The sequence below is a fragment of the Stegastes partitus genome, unplaced genomic scaffold (assembly GCF_000690725.1).
Source record: "Stegastes partitus isolate 25-593 unplaced genomic scaffold, Stegastes_partitus-1.0.2 Scaffold1514, whole genome shotgun sequence".
NCBI classification, from domain to species: domain Eukaryota; kingdom Metazoa; phylum Chordata; class Actinopteri; family Pomacentridae; genus Stegastes; species Stegastes partitus.
Window position 1 is genome coordinate 128,333 of NW_007579245.1, and position 17,638 is coordinate 145,970.

Sequence of the window (17,638 nt, forward strand, 5' to 3'; positions counted from 1 at the left end):
GTGTGAACCGCAAGCAACCCTGACGACAAACTGGATTAAATGAACAGAAATCCACCTAAACTATAAACTTTGCATCCAAATTAAACTGCGATTGTTTGTCTTGCAATGAAAACAGTTGCGTTCTTGCTGCTTGCGTCTGCCGACACGGCAGAAGGTCCATCCAACGCGCTGTAATCGGTGTTTATGTAAAACAGGAATCAAAACCTCCCGCAGGTTATTTTAGCGAGGCAGTCCCTTTCTCCCCGATTTCTTCCACCACCAAAAAAATATAACAATCTATCAGAACGTCTTCCAGATATACAGTGAATTTTAAAACCAATGAAACAAACAAATCATTTATTATTCATCTCTAAATCTTTTTTTTTTTTTTTTTAGGCTACCTTGTTATTCTCAGCTTTACTAGACATTGTGAATAAGGATAGAAACAGACAACAAGTGTTAAAAGGCAAACCGTATTGAATCTGAATAAACACACTCACTCATTCACACAACTCGACCTCCCATTCTCTTGTGTCGTCTGCAGGGGTGATTGGAGATCCGTGTGATAGTAGCTTTTTCTTGTATTCTGAGGATCTCGCTCTTAAAAACTGTTGCCTGCCCGCAGTGGTCTGATGACAGTTCACTGGATTATTCAAAAGCGAGACAGAAGAAGAGTTGTTAGGCTTCAGTCCAGAGAAAAGGGCGGAAAAAAAATAATCTCGGGGCAAAGATGGAAAAGACAAAAAAATGAAATAAAAAATCCAAATCAACTGAGAGAAAAATGAAATGCTGGGAAGGGAGAGCTTGTCTCCCAACTGTCGCTTCTGACCAACCGGTCGAACCGAAAGCCAATGTGACGAGAATTTGTTTGTCTTAGGCCACTGTAGTCGCTGGGCTACCGCTGAAAGAGTAGTCCCTCCCAGCTGTGTCGATCAATCATCCCATCCCAACTCATGACTCCCCATCCCAAACCAAAGTCCCCTGTAGCTGTGTTGTACTTTAGCACCTCTTGTCGTCGCTCCCTTTAAATGTCCAGACAGACAAACACCAGAATGGAAACAGTTCCTCAGGCATCCTCACCCTCCGCCCGAGCAGCAGAGGGGTAAACAAGTCTTAGGGTGGCACGTAGGGGGGTGGAGATCTGTAGGGAGTCATGTTCTTGGGACGGGAACCTTTGCCCTCCATGGGAGCGGTGAAAGGAGGCGGCGGCTGGTAGGGAGGCGCGTTAGGGTCCTCGTCTCGCAGGGCCGTGTACTCCCCCAGCAGCTCCTGGTTGAGGGGGGTGGTCTCCGGCGTGGCCATGTTGGGGTACTCTGGAGGCGGAAGAGGGGGTTTCTCTTCCTGCAGAATCAGGGGCATGCTGGAGGACGGAGGCGGCTTTGAATCATCGAGTTCATCCGCAAAGATAATCGGCACACCCTTCTTAATGAAGGTGGCCTGGTCCTCGATGGTCAGCTTGCCCTTTCGCTTCTTTCTGTAGCAGATCATTGCGATGATTCCCGCTATTAACAGAATCGCCGCCACCACCACGGCAGGAATCACCGTGTGGAGGTAGACGTCGTCTGTGCTGTGCCGGCTCGATCCCAGACCCGGAGTGACCGCGGGAGGTTCTGGTATGTCGATCTCTCCAGGTGGGACGAAGGAATACGCTCTGCAGCTCGCCCGTCCCTTCACCGAGACGTCCAGCGGCCTGAATTCTGGCTCCATGGAGTACCTGAAGGTCTGTGTGGGTCTTCCATCAGCATCAGCAAGTGTTCTGCTCATAATTTGCAGCTGCTCCTTCGGACACGGGTGATGCGGGAGGCTGGTGTTTGTCCACTCCACCACAATAGACCCTTTGGTGATATTGCGTATGCTCACTGTGCTGCTGTTGCGGTCGCCCAGTGCGTACGCCAGCTTCTTCACCAGAAGGATCTTTTTGTGGATGTCGTTTGTCACCGAACGTGGCTCACCGTCAAACCGGGCTGTGAATATCACGGGGGTTTTGTCATTGGCTGGCCAGCGGTTCACATGGACCTCAATAGCATCAAATACATTCAGGCCACCTTTGTCGGTCGCCTGCATGAAGTATTCGTGTTTACCAACATGCTGGACATCAGGCAGACCGTAGAGTAGCTGGCTGGTGGTGTTGAACTGGATCCACGAGCCCTCTCCAACCACCTCATTGTGGTTCTGTCTCAGGGTCAGACGCAGCTTATCTGTAGTTCCATCCTCTTTGTCGAAGAAGGTATCCGATGGGATCTTAACCTCGAAATACGTGCCCACCAATGCGTTGACCTGGTCGATGGGGTTCCTCAGGACAGGCTTCTCATTGTATGGATCCAGTACCACACCAGGTGCTGGTGTTGTGCGCCTCGGCGGCTTGGCTGTTGAGGTCTTTGGCTCTCTGGACACCGGTGTAGTTTTGGGCCTCTTAGGTTTCTTTGTGGGTCTTCTGGTCGGTGAGGGTGGCGTAGCGGTGGCTTCTACATAGGTTGGCCTGGTCATGGTGGGCTGGATGGGAAGGATGCTGGTGCTCTCCATCACCTTTGTTGGCTGAGGAGGTCCCAGGGTTGGGGTGTGGGCAATAGGATCCCGGACTCTGATGGTAGGCTTGCCTGGAAGGGGGACCGGGCCTCGTACAGGGGGAGCTGAGCTTTCGGTTGGTGCAGCGATAGAAGGTGAGGAGAGGGTCGGGATAATCCTAACTGGCGGCTCCACCACAGTTGTCGGAGGAAGCACCGCCAGAACAGGCGTCGGGGTGTTGTTTAACTGGCGTCTGACCCTCTTCGGTACGTGGGGTTTCTTGTTCGCGATGTGCCAGCCCACCACCGGGTATCCCAGCCTGGCAGACATGGCGCCTTCCTTTGCAGGACCCTGGACGCTGTTGATATTTGGGACTGTGCTTTGGTCCAGCGAGCAGCCGAGCTTCCAGGACAGCAGAGCACCATTCTCCACCACCTAGATGGACAAAGGACATTATTAATTTGATTATGCAGCTAGCAACACGGCATCTAAAAGACTCCCTGATCTGTAAGTATTTAATTATCCTGAAATGCATGTACTATGGTGAGCCCTTTGATTATTTACTCAGTGAGTGTGGACATCAACAACTGCTTTTTGACTTGTTGGATTTCCAAACCAACATTTTGACTGGTAGGAATACTACTTCAAAGTATCTAGAATTTGTTTCTCACTAATCTGAGCATTGACTTCAACACTTAACATCGTCTGAGTGGAAACGTCCAGTGCAGATATCTGTAACTACAACTAGTCAGGTTTTGCCGTTGACGTCTACTCAATGAATGATGCTATGAAAGTTACCTGTAACTTGTCAACTTCAACCAGTGACTTCAAAACAACGGTAGTTTAATTACAACTATTCAACTTTTACCACTGACTTCTATTTAAATTCTGTTCTGTAATTCAACTTCAAGTGAAACATCCATAGTCATTTTGAAAAGTTCTAATAAATGATATCTAACTTGTAAGAATATAATTTCCGATGTCTAAATGTGTTAAAATTACACTCGCAGTAGTGATAATGCTATTTAAGATACACGTCGCCATTTGTCATGTCTATAAATCAGTTCTGACTATTTGATAAATTATTTGTTATTTCCACGAGACAAATGTCTTGGTAGATATCTTCAGTGACATATCTGAGATTAATATCGCAATTAGGCTGACTTATCAGGAAATGTAGAGACGAGTTAAATTCATCATTGAAAAACTACGATGAAAAGTAAAAGTGGACGAATCATTTTTCAAAACGAAAAACAAAACTGAAACTTAATAAAAAAAAGTAATAATTCAGGAGGTGACGACTCATTAGCCAAAAACTAAATGACAGTTCTGAGCGTTTACAAATGATAAATTTATAAATCTGTGGAATCAGACATAATGAACTCTAGTCGTGTTTTCAGAGAAAAGTCCTTCTGACACGAGGGACGCGGAGCCTTTTCCGATAAACTCACCACAGACCAGAATAACACCTGTAACCGTGGCAACCGTATACAAACACGGACGCAGCTGTGGCCTCAAGCGCTCAGACGATATAAAGAATTCAAAGAAGTGACAGATGAAGACTAAGAATAAATCAAAGTACTAAATTCGGAAATGCGACGTGTGGAAATCCAGCTGCAGATATCTTTAAGTTGACTCAGGAAATAATGAATTACTGATATCTGCAATTAAATCAAATGAACCTGTGACTTGGTTTAGTAATTGCTTTGAAATGTGTCCAGACAAATTTTACAGGTACCTCAAGTTAACATGATCCATTATAAATAAAGTGTAATGTAATGTCAAATACAATAAAACATATCAAAACGAATGTGGGCCTAATTAGCATATTCATTTCAGATATGTCACGGCAGATATCTACAAGGACATTTGACTTGTTGGAAATTACAATTCCTGTTTTAATTAGTCAGAAATTATTTATAGATGTGAGAAATTGAAACATTTCAAACGTAATTGTTATTAGCAGGAATGTCATCTGCAGGCATTTAGATGTCAGAAATTATGAACAAATCAATGATATAATTTTAGATATAACTCCATTTATAATATCCACAATATAAGAACGATTGTCGATGATTGACATCAGTGAAGAATTCAGTTTAAATATCGTTAATGTATTGAGAACAATTGTTCATCTTGACTGGTTCTAATGAAGCCGCAGATGAGCAGTTTAATGCTGGGAAATTAATTGTTGATTTAAAAAAAAGTTAAAAAGACTCTTGAGAAGTTTCTTAATCAAAAAGAACAAATACAAAAAATGTCAAATATGTCTGTTACTGGTAGGAATATAGTTTTAGGTTGTTACTGTTGAATTTCAGATCAATTTAAATCATTAAACAGAACTATGAAGCGCACGTTTATAATTCACGTCTGCAGTACGGATGTGTTCCCCTGAATCTGAATAGAAGTCAATGGTAACAATTAAACTGAAGAAATCAGCATTTTCAAAAACAAGAAATTAACTGTTGATACCAAGAATCTGAGGATTTACGGATGTGTTGACTTGAATTGAATTTATGGATTAATTTAACTGAGTTTGAACAGGAGTCAATGGTGCCAGCTGACGAGCTCCAATTAAATTACAGACGTCAACAATGGACTCTTTACCAGCAAAACAATTATTGTTAATTCTAACAATGAACATTTTGACTTGTCCGTTATGACTGAATGCAAATAAAAATGTAAATATATCTTAAATATAAATCTTAGTAGAGGGAATAAAACATTAACTCGTTGTGGAGTTCATTAGTCAGAACTAATCAAAATGACATTATGGATGTGTCAACTTTAAATGAATTCATGGAGATATTCAGCTGAATACAAGTCAGTGGTAACAGCTGACTAGCTCTAATTAAACTCAGCGATAATCATTTTTAAGAGCAAGAACTAAATTGATATTAAAAACTAACATTTAAATTAGTGAGAAATGAGAATTTGCAGATATCTTTAATTAGAACTGCTGCCAGTCAAACCCACGTTATGGATACATCAAACAGCAGTCGGTCGGTATGTATAATTCCTGATTAAATTACTGGTGGGCTCCCTGATTAAATGTTAAAGGCCTCGCCGCACATGCACTCATCGGTATTCATGTCCCACCTTCTTGGCGTTCCCGGGCCCGGCCATGAACGCAGACATGTCGAACAGCCGGTTGTTGACCACGGGGAGGATCTTCATGTGCTGCAGCCCGACGCCGGAGAAGCTCCTCATGTCGTCCAGCAGCTCCACCCGCTGCTCGGAGCTCATCTTGGTCAGGTCGGCGTCCAGGATCACCGTCAGCACCGTCACCGGCTCCTCGTTGGCGCACGCGAAGGGCTGGACGTCGTCCTCGGCCGACGCCTGGTTGGACGCCAGCTGGGCCGAGTCGGCGTCCGGGTGGTCCTCGGGGTGCACCTCGATGGAGAACACCTCCGAGGAGGACGAGGACTTGGTGTGGTTGGAGATGGAGACGGAGATGTAGTGGACCCCTTTGTCCTTGTCCAGGGGGAGGCCCTGCAGGATTCTGCTGCTGGCGTCCCAGTGCAGCCAGGCGGGCAGGGAGTCCTTCCCCATCTCTGTGATCTGGAACACAAGCAGCAGGCACATGGAGGGAATTAACAGATGCTGCAAAAGACCCCAGAAGGAAACGATAGAAATGCACAAAGAAAACTGCGACTTCTATCCAGAAGACAACAATGAGGCAGGTTCAAGGACAGCTGCACCACCGAAACACACATTTATGCTCCTGTGTTGTAACCTAAAGCTTGTTTGCATTAAATCTACACTGTTGTTGGTATTTATGCACAGCGCAGCTACACCGCTACGGTACGAGTTAGCGGTGGTGTTTTTGTGCTGCTGTGTTGAATTTCTCTGTGTATTTCAAACAATGGCAGCTATAAATATATATATTATAAATAGAATTACATCTAAAATCCAACCAGTCAAAATTAAATTACTGATATGAATGTAATCTCAGATATCCAGCACTGCAGAATAGGTGAAAATTAAATTCATACTCGTGACAATTTTCCTTAAATCATCTCCGTTTTTCATATCCATAAATCACTTCTGACCAGTAATTCACAGCGGTGGTGTTCTGTGTCTCCACTGAGAAAACAAATCAAGTTGGATTTAATAAATGCTGAACAGAAGTTACTTCAAACAAAACGCAACACAGAAATAAGAACCGGTGGCGTCTTTCTTTGTAGGACGAGGACACTTTTATTTTCTTTTGCGTGTAGTTGTCTACGCTGCAGTGACGGTTGCACGTCAGGCTACAGCGCAGATCTTTAGCCTCTGATGCAGCTGCACGGTTTATTGTTTCAGCTTCGACCTTTTAATTTGTGTGACGTAAACTGGCATCGTGCTACGTCTGCTTTTGCTGCAAAACAGAGATCTTGTGGGGTTCTCATTTTCCATGACCAACCTACAGGAGAACATTATTCGCACAGAGTTCGTCGACCTGCAGGCGCCACAGCGAAGAACAGGAGAAAAGAAAAACACCGAAAAAACAAAAGTTCGGTTGCAAAACACAGTCTGGAAATATTTCAACAGCTGATTGATTTCTCGACCATTTAAAGGCTCTGAGTGACGAGTGCAAAGCCAGGTCTGACTGCCATCCAAGGCAAAGATCTATTTTTAATTCCTCTGGCAGCGCTACTGGATAAAACAGGGTCTGCACTGGCTTTTTAAAAATGTATTATTTTTTATTTTCTATGTATGATTAACGCCTTCATGATACTTTCAATTTCCTGTTGTTTTTTTCTTCTGGTTTCTAGAAAATGTTTAAATTTAAAGCCAGATCTGAAGGTCATCTACGACAAAAAAACACATTTTGGATTTCTCTGGCAGTGTTAACGCTTTTATAAAATCATCTTTTATGCAGATGCACTCACTGATAAACCCGTTTTTAGAGTGACTCATGCTTCCTAAACAGTTTCACTCCTGTATTGTTTCATTTTTGGGGGGATTTTGCAGAAAAATTCAGTCTTGCAATGTTTTATTTTTTGCAGTATCGTGCAGCAACGTGTTCAGACGTCGACTCCATCTCAGTCGAATCAGCCCCGGTGCAAACTTTCTCCTTCAACTCTGCGAGCAAACCCAGCCTCTCGCCTCCTCTCGCCTCCTCTCGCCTCCTCTCGCCCTGCCATCAGTCAACCGGGGACGTCAGCGCTTATTAAATCAAAGTCTGTCGTCGGCATCTGCGGTGGCTCTACCTCACACGCGAGCACGGCGAACGGCGGCGCCTTGAATCGTAATTTAAACCCGACTAAAATTAAAATAACTCGGCCAATTATACGGCTGGGGACGTCCCCGTGGCAGGAGGCTGATGGAAAGAAATGGATCGCCAGGGAGCCGCGATGCATCCGCACACATAAATTCAAAAACAAGAACAAATGCATCCTGCGCTACCCCTCCACCCCTCCACCCCCCCCTCCAGCCCCTACAAGTTAATTCTGCGGCTAATAAATCCTGGTTGATAAATTATGTAGAGGCAGCGCTCCCCAGACACATCATTAATGCTCTAACCAGCACACAGGCAGCGCCGGGGGAAAACACACACTCATAAACACACAACCAGGCAGAAAAAAAAGCGACGCACAAGGCCAGAGACAGACGCACGAGGCCGCACATCGGAGGCGTTTTCCATCAGACAAATCGAACATCAGGCGCTGCTTCAAAAACCTCCTCAAACGCTTTCTTAGAAGCACTCGGACCTCCTGGTTTGGTTTTTTTTTCCCCCCCATTTCTTGTTTCCTTCTTCCCCCGACACCTCTGCACCCTTTTTTTTTTTCCTTCTTCCTGCTGTCATTATTTCAAAATGTCATTATCAGACTGTGACAGGCCTTTTCACCGCCGGATAAAAGCTAATTTCTGGGGCGGCGACGTAACGAGATGTCATGATTCTCGTCCGAGATTGCGAAATCCCGGCTTGCTGCAGGAAATGTTATTTACCCGTCAGCCCACCTACGTAATTATACATCACGGGGGAGAAGGCATGTCTCAACAACACCGGCCTCGGTTCTTTTTTGTTCCCCGGCCCGCCCTCCCGTTCGTTATTAACCGGTGGCCTGTAAAGAACATCAGAAAACAGAATGTAGGCTCCTGCAGCTGCGCTTGATTTAATTTGCTGCACGGGCTCGAAAACTTCAAACCGAGCGCCTCGTGACATGGCGTCGCAAATTAAATCACACAGAGACAATGAAGGACAAGCGAGCTGTCAGGCAGTAATCATCATCACAACTGTCATAATTGGCCGGCAAATTAGCGAGTTTGCGTCCCGAGCGCTCAGAGCTGATCCCCTCACTTATCGGCAGCGGATTAAATATGGCAACGAGGAGGGAGGGTAGAAGAAGAAAAAACAAAAACACGACAGTTTGGTTTGTATTATCAGATGAGGTGCAAACAACAAAAACAAAAAAAGTCAGCGCACTCCTTAAAGCTCCGATGTCTAAAAGCATGCCGTGGAGTAAACATACCCCGGTGCAATATCACTGAAACAGGAGAACTTGTTCTAACAAACAACCAAAAACAAACACTTTAGAAAGACTGTAAAGAAAAATCAGGCCCCGAAATAGAAACTTAAACCAACAAAAGTGAATCCACCTGAGTCCAGTAATGGTTTCCAGTCAGTCCGACTGCATGAACATGGTTCTACAATGAGCCGAGAACAGCAGAACCTTCTCAGTTCTATGTCTGCATCATGGCTCCACATGGAAGAGAACGTCCATAAGAATCAAAAAGTCCAATTTAAGGGCTTCACAAAGATGGAAAAAGGAGAAACTAAAGCCCAGTGGAGCCCAGTGTGAGGAGTAACCAGGAGGTCCAGAAGGAGCCATAGTAGCACTGATCAGGACTGCAGTGGTCGTCCTCCTACGATGACTCCACGGACACTCAACTACCTTCCCAACCCGGCTGTGAGAACCTGACTTGGTCCAGGATGGAGAACAGAGTTAGTGTGAAGATCAGACAGTGTGAAGGTCAGAACATCAACCTCTGTGGACGGAGGACAAAGAAAGGAAAACGCTCAACTTTGCTACAGAACGTAAAACAAGCCTGATGGATGCTGGAGAACATTCTTTGGTCAGATGAAGATAAACATGTTGGGCTCAGATGGAGTCCAGATGTTTGGCGTGAACCTGACCAGGACCACCACAGTGAAGCACGGAGGTGGCAGCATCATGACACGGGGTCCTAAGACTGCTAATTCTGAGGAAACCGTAGGAAGGTTTTAGAATGTTTGTATTTATATTCGAGTATTTCTGGTTCTACTTTTACATTTGTGTTTATACTCGGAAGTCTATTTACGCCATTTTTCTTTTGCTCAAAGCCGAGACTGAAATTTCGCTGTGTGTATGGAACCGTCTGCATCATGACAGGAAAAGGATTCTGATCAGGTGGAGATGCTGCAGGTCACATCAGTTCGCTAGCTAGCTTTAGCAACGTGTCCATACAGCCTCGTGGACGACTTTAATGAAGAGGCCGTCCAATCATCTCATTAGAGCCGCAACCAGTCGTTTAGTGCATCAATTCATTTCTGGATTAAACGAGTCGTTGTTTGGTTCATAAAAGGTCAGAAAATGGTGAAAAAACATCAATTAGTTTCCCCCAAACACACAACAACCCAAAGATATTTACTTCACCGTCACTGAAAAGTAAAGAATTCACATTTCAGAAGCTGGAATCAATTTTTTTTTTCTTAAGTTATGACTCCAATCGATGGTGGAAATCACGGCAGCTCTGCATCTCATGTGGACCGACTGCGATGACGGACTGGCTTTGTACCGGCCGCCACAGACGTGTTTACTAGTGTTTACTTTATTGATCGCTGTTGGGAAGTGAAGAAACCGACAACAAGTTTAACACAAAAAAAAGAAACGCCTCTGGAATACACTGCGTGAAAGAGTTTTAATCGCCGGGAGAAGAGAGAGAAACAAGCAGGCGTCTTAGAAAATGTATGCAGAGAACAACGACGACACACAAAACAAGACGGCGGTTTCCAGTTGCGATGCGTTTCCCCCCGAAGCCACAGACGAAAAGCAGCGAGTCGACGCTGCCGGCGGACAAAGCGTTAAAAGCACAATAGCGCCTTTTAGACTCCTGCATGAACCCGGCAGAGAGAGTGTAGCTTCCTGCCTCCCTAAAAGAACATGAAAAATACATCAAATCCTCCCAAAATGTCAAGAAAAATATTTCATATCTTTTCCTGGCACGAGGCGTCAGCGCGAGAGAGCTTGATGTTTGGCCCTAAAGGTTATCGTGTGCTCTCACAGACTCCTCCAGCTTCCCTCTGCCTCCCGCACACCACTGGCAAGGTTACAGCCTAAGCCCTTCGAAAAACAGCCGGGGAAAACCCTGCGTTTTGGAGGATTTATTTGCAGGAGCAGCGCCGGGCCAGGCGGCGAGCGCCGGCGAACTTTCTGGGAAGCTATTAAAGGTGGCGGCAAGGGCGACTTAGGGCAAAGACATAACGTATGGAAGCAACAATCAAAGTTAATTTGCTCGGAGCGCTTTGATAACCTCCCAGAGCAGCAGTTAAATGCCTTGCTCAAGGACTTTGCAGCTGGGGAATCGAGCCCCGTTCACCTCCAAAGCAAACTTTCAAGGATGAACACAATTACTTCAAACAGCCACTCGGAGACAGGAGCATTATGGACGACTTAAAGAAGAAGTCGTGCACAAAGAGGTCTGGCTGTCAGAAGCAGCTCGAGTGCTGAACTCAAAGGGCTGTTAATTAAAACCAAATAAACGATAATCTCATCAAAGTTGGGGCTTGTTTCATCCTCTTTTTTCCCCCTCGCTGACACATAAAGCCACCGTGACTATCGGCTCCGTGAGCCACAGTGACGACGTATTTGAAGTCCGTATGAGCGACAGGCATGAAACGCTGCCAGACGTTATCGCGTATCGCCGCCATCATCCTTATTTCCCTCCGCATCGCCGCTCACGCTGCCTCCTCAGCTGTTTTGTTTAGAGTTTGAAGGGAGGCGGCGACAGAAAGAAAGAAAAAAAAAAAAGTCAAGATGTAAAGCAGCCGCAGTGCTGACGGTTACGGACGGTGAGTTCAGGGTCCGGACCGAGTGGAAGAAGCTTTTTTTTTTTATCATGTAAAATCAAATTTGAAAGATTTTAAGATTTCGTCGAAGCACCTTAAATTTCAGAGGTGAGACACGAGAGTCCTCCGCAAACAAAACAGATGATCAGTACTTCTACTCTGACACACGAAATATATGGACATAACTATCAGACAGGGCACAGGACGAGGTTCTTGGAGACATTTTGTGTTTCTATACATCTATGAAAAGCTTTAGTTGCGCCCGACAGACCAAAACAGTCGCACTATGGAGTGTTGCTACGCCATTAGCTGTGTTTCAATTATATATTTTGAAGTATGGCATTAGTTAAGTGAATGGAAATGGATGAATTACCCCCAAAAAACTTTGATTTTGCAAAAAGGTTTGAGCTTATTCTGGTGGTTTTCTTACAAAAGAGTTAATTAGCTTCATGAGGGACATCTTTCTGATCGGCTGTTTCATGATAGAGATTCTGCGTTTTCTCTGGTCTTCTTCTTCAAGGTTGGAAAATAACTGGTTTTGTTATCGGCTTCTTCTACAAAGATATCTTAGACCAGCTGTAGTACCTGGTTGTTCCACCAGGTGGCGCCTCTCACTGTTTAATACAGCATTGTGGGAGTTTAGCTGGTGACGGCACCATGACAGAGACTCTGAGGAGGTTAATGACCTCCAGCTGAGTCCACTGAGTTAATTTAGTGTTATTGATTACTTGATTTTTGATCGATGAGTCAGTTCAGAAACTGGTTTGAAAATGTTCGCCCCGATTTGCAACATTTCAAATTCGCTTGACAATTACACGGAACCACAACTGCTGAAATTAAGAAATAAAACACTGCGTCTATGTTGAATTCATTTTAAATTGATCCAGAATTTGAAGAAAAATCGCTTTAACTTCTAATTTATTTAAAATGTTTGCATGCAGGGGGATGTTTAGGTTCTGATTGTCATTAGCTAACCTGAAACTAACGAGCTTTGGAAGCTGCATTCAACCATGTTGTGGTAATTTCGGGGCTTTAGTAGAACGAAAACTGATTTCTTTTTGGGTTCTTGAAGATGTTCTACCTCTCCTCCACCATATTTATTCTCAGCCCCGACTCATGTGAACCAAGGTGTGAAATTTTGTGTCAAGTTTCAGTCATTTTGAGTGTATTTTTGTTCGTTGTGTGTCCAGTTTTGGTTATTTTGCATTTCTTTTAAAACATTTTTTGTCTTGTTTTAGTCATTTAGAGCAAATCCTTTGTCTCTTTCTGTCTGGTTTGATCATTTTGCATTTCTTTTTGGCCATTTTGTGCCTCATTTTGGACATTCTCACTGCCTTTTTAGCCATTTTGCATATTGTTTAGGCCACTTTGCATTTCTTGACGTTTTGTGTCTTGTTTTAGTCATTCTGAGTCTATCTTTGGTCTTTGTGTGTCCAGTTTTGGTTATGTTGCATTTCTTTTTGGGGATTTTTTTGTCTTGTTTTAGTCTTTTTGAACATATCTTTGGTCATTTTGCATTTCTTTCTGTATGTTTTGTGTCTTGTTTGAATTATTTGGAGTGTATTTTTGGTCATTGTGTGTCCGGTTTTGGTCATTTTCCTTTTTCTTTTTGGCCATTTTGTGCTTCATTTTGGACATTCTCACTGCCTTTGTAGCCATTTTGCATCCTGTTTAGGTCGTTTTGCATTTCTCTTTTTCCTTCTAGCAGAAGCACCTCTAGCTTGTGTAAACTGCAATAAAGATTCACTTATTGGACCTTTATTTGATCTACACTGATGTACGGAGGCCTCATTTGCAACGTAGCCGAGCAGGAAAATAAAAGACGGCGGCACGCAAATAGCAAACCTAGATAGCAATGATTTAAAAACTAATGTCTGAACGAGCTGGAAGTAACATTCAGCTGTTTCTGTGCTTTCATTCACTGCTTCTGTACACTGTTGGCTTTATCAGGAGGCAAAAAACCCCACTCCTGCACACACACACACCTTTATTATCCCCAGAGACGAGCAATCACCGAGTTCAAAGAGCGGGATTTAGATCCACGGAGAGCGAGAGGGAGTCGGGACGGAGGGGAAAGAAAGAGGGAGGTCAAGCAAGAAGAATGAGAGGGAAAATGAGAGAGAGATCTCCGAAACACAGACATATATATATATATATACACGACGAGGAGGCGGAGAGAAAGCGTCTCATTGTGGCGGCGAGAGGAGGACGTGGAGAAAGGAGGCCATTGTTGTTAGCGAAGCCCCGGCTGACAGCTTCCACTGATAACACTCTGGAGGAAGGAGGAGGACGAGGAGGCGCTAAGATATGATGGCTGGGAACAGAGGTGAATGGAAGGAGGGAGGAAAGAACGAGAAGGGAAGCCCAGCACGGGGGGAGACAAAGAGGGGAGGCGAGCCAGCAGAACCTCCAGAAAGAGAGGAGCTGCTGCTGCTGCTGCTGGCGTCCTCCGGTGTTTCCACTGGAAACTCTGAGGCCAGGCAGGAGGGACGGGATGGATGGATGGCAGAGATAGAGGAGGGGGAGGCTCGGGGTGGCCGAGAGGCGAGGCGGATGTTTACGAGGGGAAATCCATCTGACGGCCTATTTTCTGCCATTAAAAATTCATCGGTGGCCGCGGCAGGCTCGCGGCGCGGTCCAGGAGGGGATATACGAGCGCTGCAGGATCTGAAACGTCACCGCCAGCAAAACAAACGGCTTTTTATTTAAACATTTTGGAATTGGATCCAGTAGATCCACCTCGTTAAGGGCTGCAGGGACAAAAAAGAAACATGGCTTTAAAAGGACTGATGTCCTCGTCAAGAACCAATCAGTCAGCTTTCATTTAGTATCTGGTACCATTTTCTGAGATAATCAGATGTCGTAAATTATCCGTAGCACCTCTTACTCTCTAACCCTGTAGCGACCCGGGGACGCAGGGAGTTTCATATTTGCTAAACGAGGCACCATGACGGCGTCTTCTGGATGCTTCATGACCCCAGAACGTGTTAAAAGCTACAATACTGTTGCTAAAAGAAGCCGACTGGTTTGTTTTTATGCTTGCAAAGCCTGCTGCTCTCACACCAGCTGCACAACATTTACCTGATCCTGGTGGAAGTGCAGCGACGCAGCAGCGGCTCCGCAAACTAAAGTACCTCTGTCCTGTTTTAGTTATTTTGAGTGCATTTTTAGTCATTTTGCATCTTGTTTTGGCCACTTTTGGATCAGTTTGTGTCCTATTTTGAGCACATCTTTGGCTGTTTCGTGTCTGGTTTTGATTATTTTGCTCTTTTTGTCGGACATTTTGAGCCTTTTTAGCCATTTTGCATCTTGTTTTGGCCACTTTGTGTTCCTGTCTGGACATTTTCTGTGCATAAAACTGCAGCTGTACATCAGATTTCTTTGTGTAAAGTGTGTGTGTAGATTTTTAAAGCACACAGACCAGCGTACAGTAAAAACGTACAGGCCAGAAAGGGGTCCAACATCTAAGCCTTGGTAGAAGTGCATCTTTGGTCATTTTGCATCTTGTTGTGATTATTTTGCATTTCTTTTTGGAAATTTTATGTCTTGATTTAGACATTTTAGGTGCATCTTTGGTCATTTTACATTTCCTTTGGAACGCTTTGTGCCTGTTCAGTCATTTTGCACCATGTTTGGGGCCATTTTGCATTTCATTTCAGGTTGTTTGTGTCTTGTTTTAGTCATTTTGAGCGCATCTTTGGTTGTTTCGTGTCTGGTTTTGATTATCTTGCTTTTTTTTCCAGACATTTTGTGCCTTTCTAGCCATTTTGCATCTCATTTTGGTCGATTTGCATTTCTTTTTGGACATCCTATGACTTGGTTTAGTCATTTTAAGTGCACCTTTGGTTGTTTTACATTTCCTTCAGGACGTTTTGTGCCTTTTTACTCATTTTGCACCATGTTGGGGCCATTTTGCATTTCTTTTCGGATCGTTTGTGTCTTGGTTTAGTCATTTTGAGTGGATCGTGTGTCGTGTGGTTTTGGAGACGATACTAAACATTTGCAGCTTCCGACATGTAAGTTAGAACTGAGGAAGCCTCTTGGATGAAGGTGAAACATCTTCAAGAACCAAAGAGGAGCTTGTAGGACTCAGCTGGGGGCCTTTCACGTGAATCTCCAGTGGACTCTGCATTAACAGACCCTCAAACATTAAACCCTGAAGCTCCGCGAGCGTCCAGCTCAGGTCCGGAAACAAAGAACACAGCAGTGGAACCTGAGATTTTCATTTGATATCAGCGATAAAGCCGAACGGGAAGGCAGCGACGAAACACGTTCCAGGAAAAACATCGCGTTTCTATTAATAGTCTGTGCTGGAGGACGGAGGAACGTCAGAGATCCACAGGAACCGGCTGCACGAGGAAGGCATTATGGGCAGCGGGAGTTTGAAAGAAGTCATTAAAAGGAAAATGTTTGCGACGGCAGAACTTTGCAGTTTGAGCGCACGGGGGCGGAGAGGGGGGGGGGAAACGAACGGCGTGCGTGCATTAATTCACGTGCATGCTCGTAACCACAAATACAAGCCCTATTATACAGTCATTAAAGCCCGATGATGGAGAGGGCTCTCAGCTATAAAACCTGCCATCGCACAAACACACACACATCCCACAGCAAAGGCGGCTGCCAAAGGCCTGCAGCAGAGCCCATAAAGCTCCTCTCTCCTCCGCCTGCAGTTCACAACAACCAGCCCGGCGAACGGGAGCGTTTGAATCCAGCTGCGTCGACTCAAAGAGGAAAAAAAAAAAAAAGAGTGCGAAACAAGAAGCGGGGAGGCAGCCGCCGCCGCCGCCGCCGCCGCACATGCGAGCCTGGATGTGTGTGTTTTGTTATGACAAGGACAACTGGAAGGCAAGCGAGGAGATGAGCACACAGCTGGCGGCCCGAGCGTCCGAGGAGCTCGTCCGGACTCGGCAAACACGACTTCGCTTCCCGCGGCGCCACGCTGGACACCGGCAGCAAGAAAATAGAGCCGAGCGTAAACAAAGTCCCGCCGAGACAGATGTGTGCTTGAGCTGCAAGGGCAAACAATAAAGTGAAAGCCTGCACACACACACACACACACACACACACACACTGGGTATGGCATATCTACATCCATACGTGCTGCCGCTGTGCATCTCTGCCTGCGTGTTATCTCAACCCCAGCGTGCGGTTGAGTTTTTCCTTTTTTTTTCTTTTTGCAGACTCTGACTAATGCTGCAGCTCCACCAGAATTACTCACCGCACGCTGCAAACATCCCGAGCAGCAGAAAGTGTTCTACTACGTCTTCACTCTCGTGCACACACACACACCTACACACACACACACACCTTTCTTTGCAGCGACGTGCCCACACAAATACAGTTCCCTAAGAATAAACGCTGCCCTAAATTTCTCGCCGCCGCCGCCGCCGCATCTGTTGAGACAAATCTGCTGTGTGAAGTCGTCCTCTAAAAGTGACAGACGAGCAGAAGTTGGGATTCTCTCTCTTCTGCCTCCGACGGTTCTCTGCAGAACGTCTTGTGCGTTTTGCTCCCTTCTGTCGGCTGCAGCTTTCAGAGCAGGACCGTCTGTGCATCAAACCCAGCAGATAAAATCCCTCCTTTCACTGCAGTAGCTGAGCGGAGACTAGAAGCTTCTCCGTGCACAGACGACCACGTGAGGCGTTCAGGGACAGATCGGTGAGAACGGCTTTGGATGTTGAAGTCTGTGCGTGCAGCAACGTGAGGAAACATCTGGGATTTGAAATTTAAAACTGAATTAAAGAAAGTCGTCCCGCGCAGCAACACGAGCGTTTCAACGGCAGAAAACCGAAGCAGCGAGGAGTCTAAAAAGGATCTGGTGCTGATAAAATAACCACAGAAAAGTTGCTTTTAAGTCCCCAGATCATCCTGACAGAGAAGAAGAAAACATTTATCTGCACCAAATAACTAATATATGTGGAAACTGACCAAAAAAAAAGACATTTATATATTAAATTTGGGTGCATCTCAATGAAAAAGCGTAAAAAAGTTCTAAACCGACACAAATAAGAATCAGAAACTAGGAGATATTTGATGTTTCTGGTTTAAAAGTGGACGTTTTGTGATCGTTTCCATCATAATCTGTTCATTTAGTCGTGTATTAATCATCCGTTTAAGATC

At 45.0% G+C, this 17,638-nt stretch overlaps 1 protein-coding gene across 1 annotated transcript in view; it reads right to left on the bottom strand.

Moving 5' to 3' along the window:
- Positions 1-345: 345 nt before the first annotated feature.
- dag1 (dystroglycan 1) overlaps positions 346-17,638 on the bottom strand; it is a 43,283-nt gene continuing 25,990 nt past the window's right edge. The window contains exons 3-4 of the mRNA XM_008300246.1: positions 5,584-6,045; positions 346-2,919 (exon numbers count right to left, since the gene is read on the bottom strand). Of these exons, the coding sequence (XP_008298468.1) occupies positions 1,093-2,919; positions 5,584-6,045 (2,289 nt within the window). The 3' untranslated portion in view covers positions 346-1,092. The remainder of the gene's footprint in view (positions 2,920-5,583; positions 6,046-17,638) is intronic.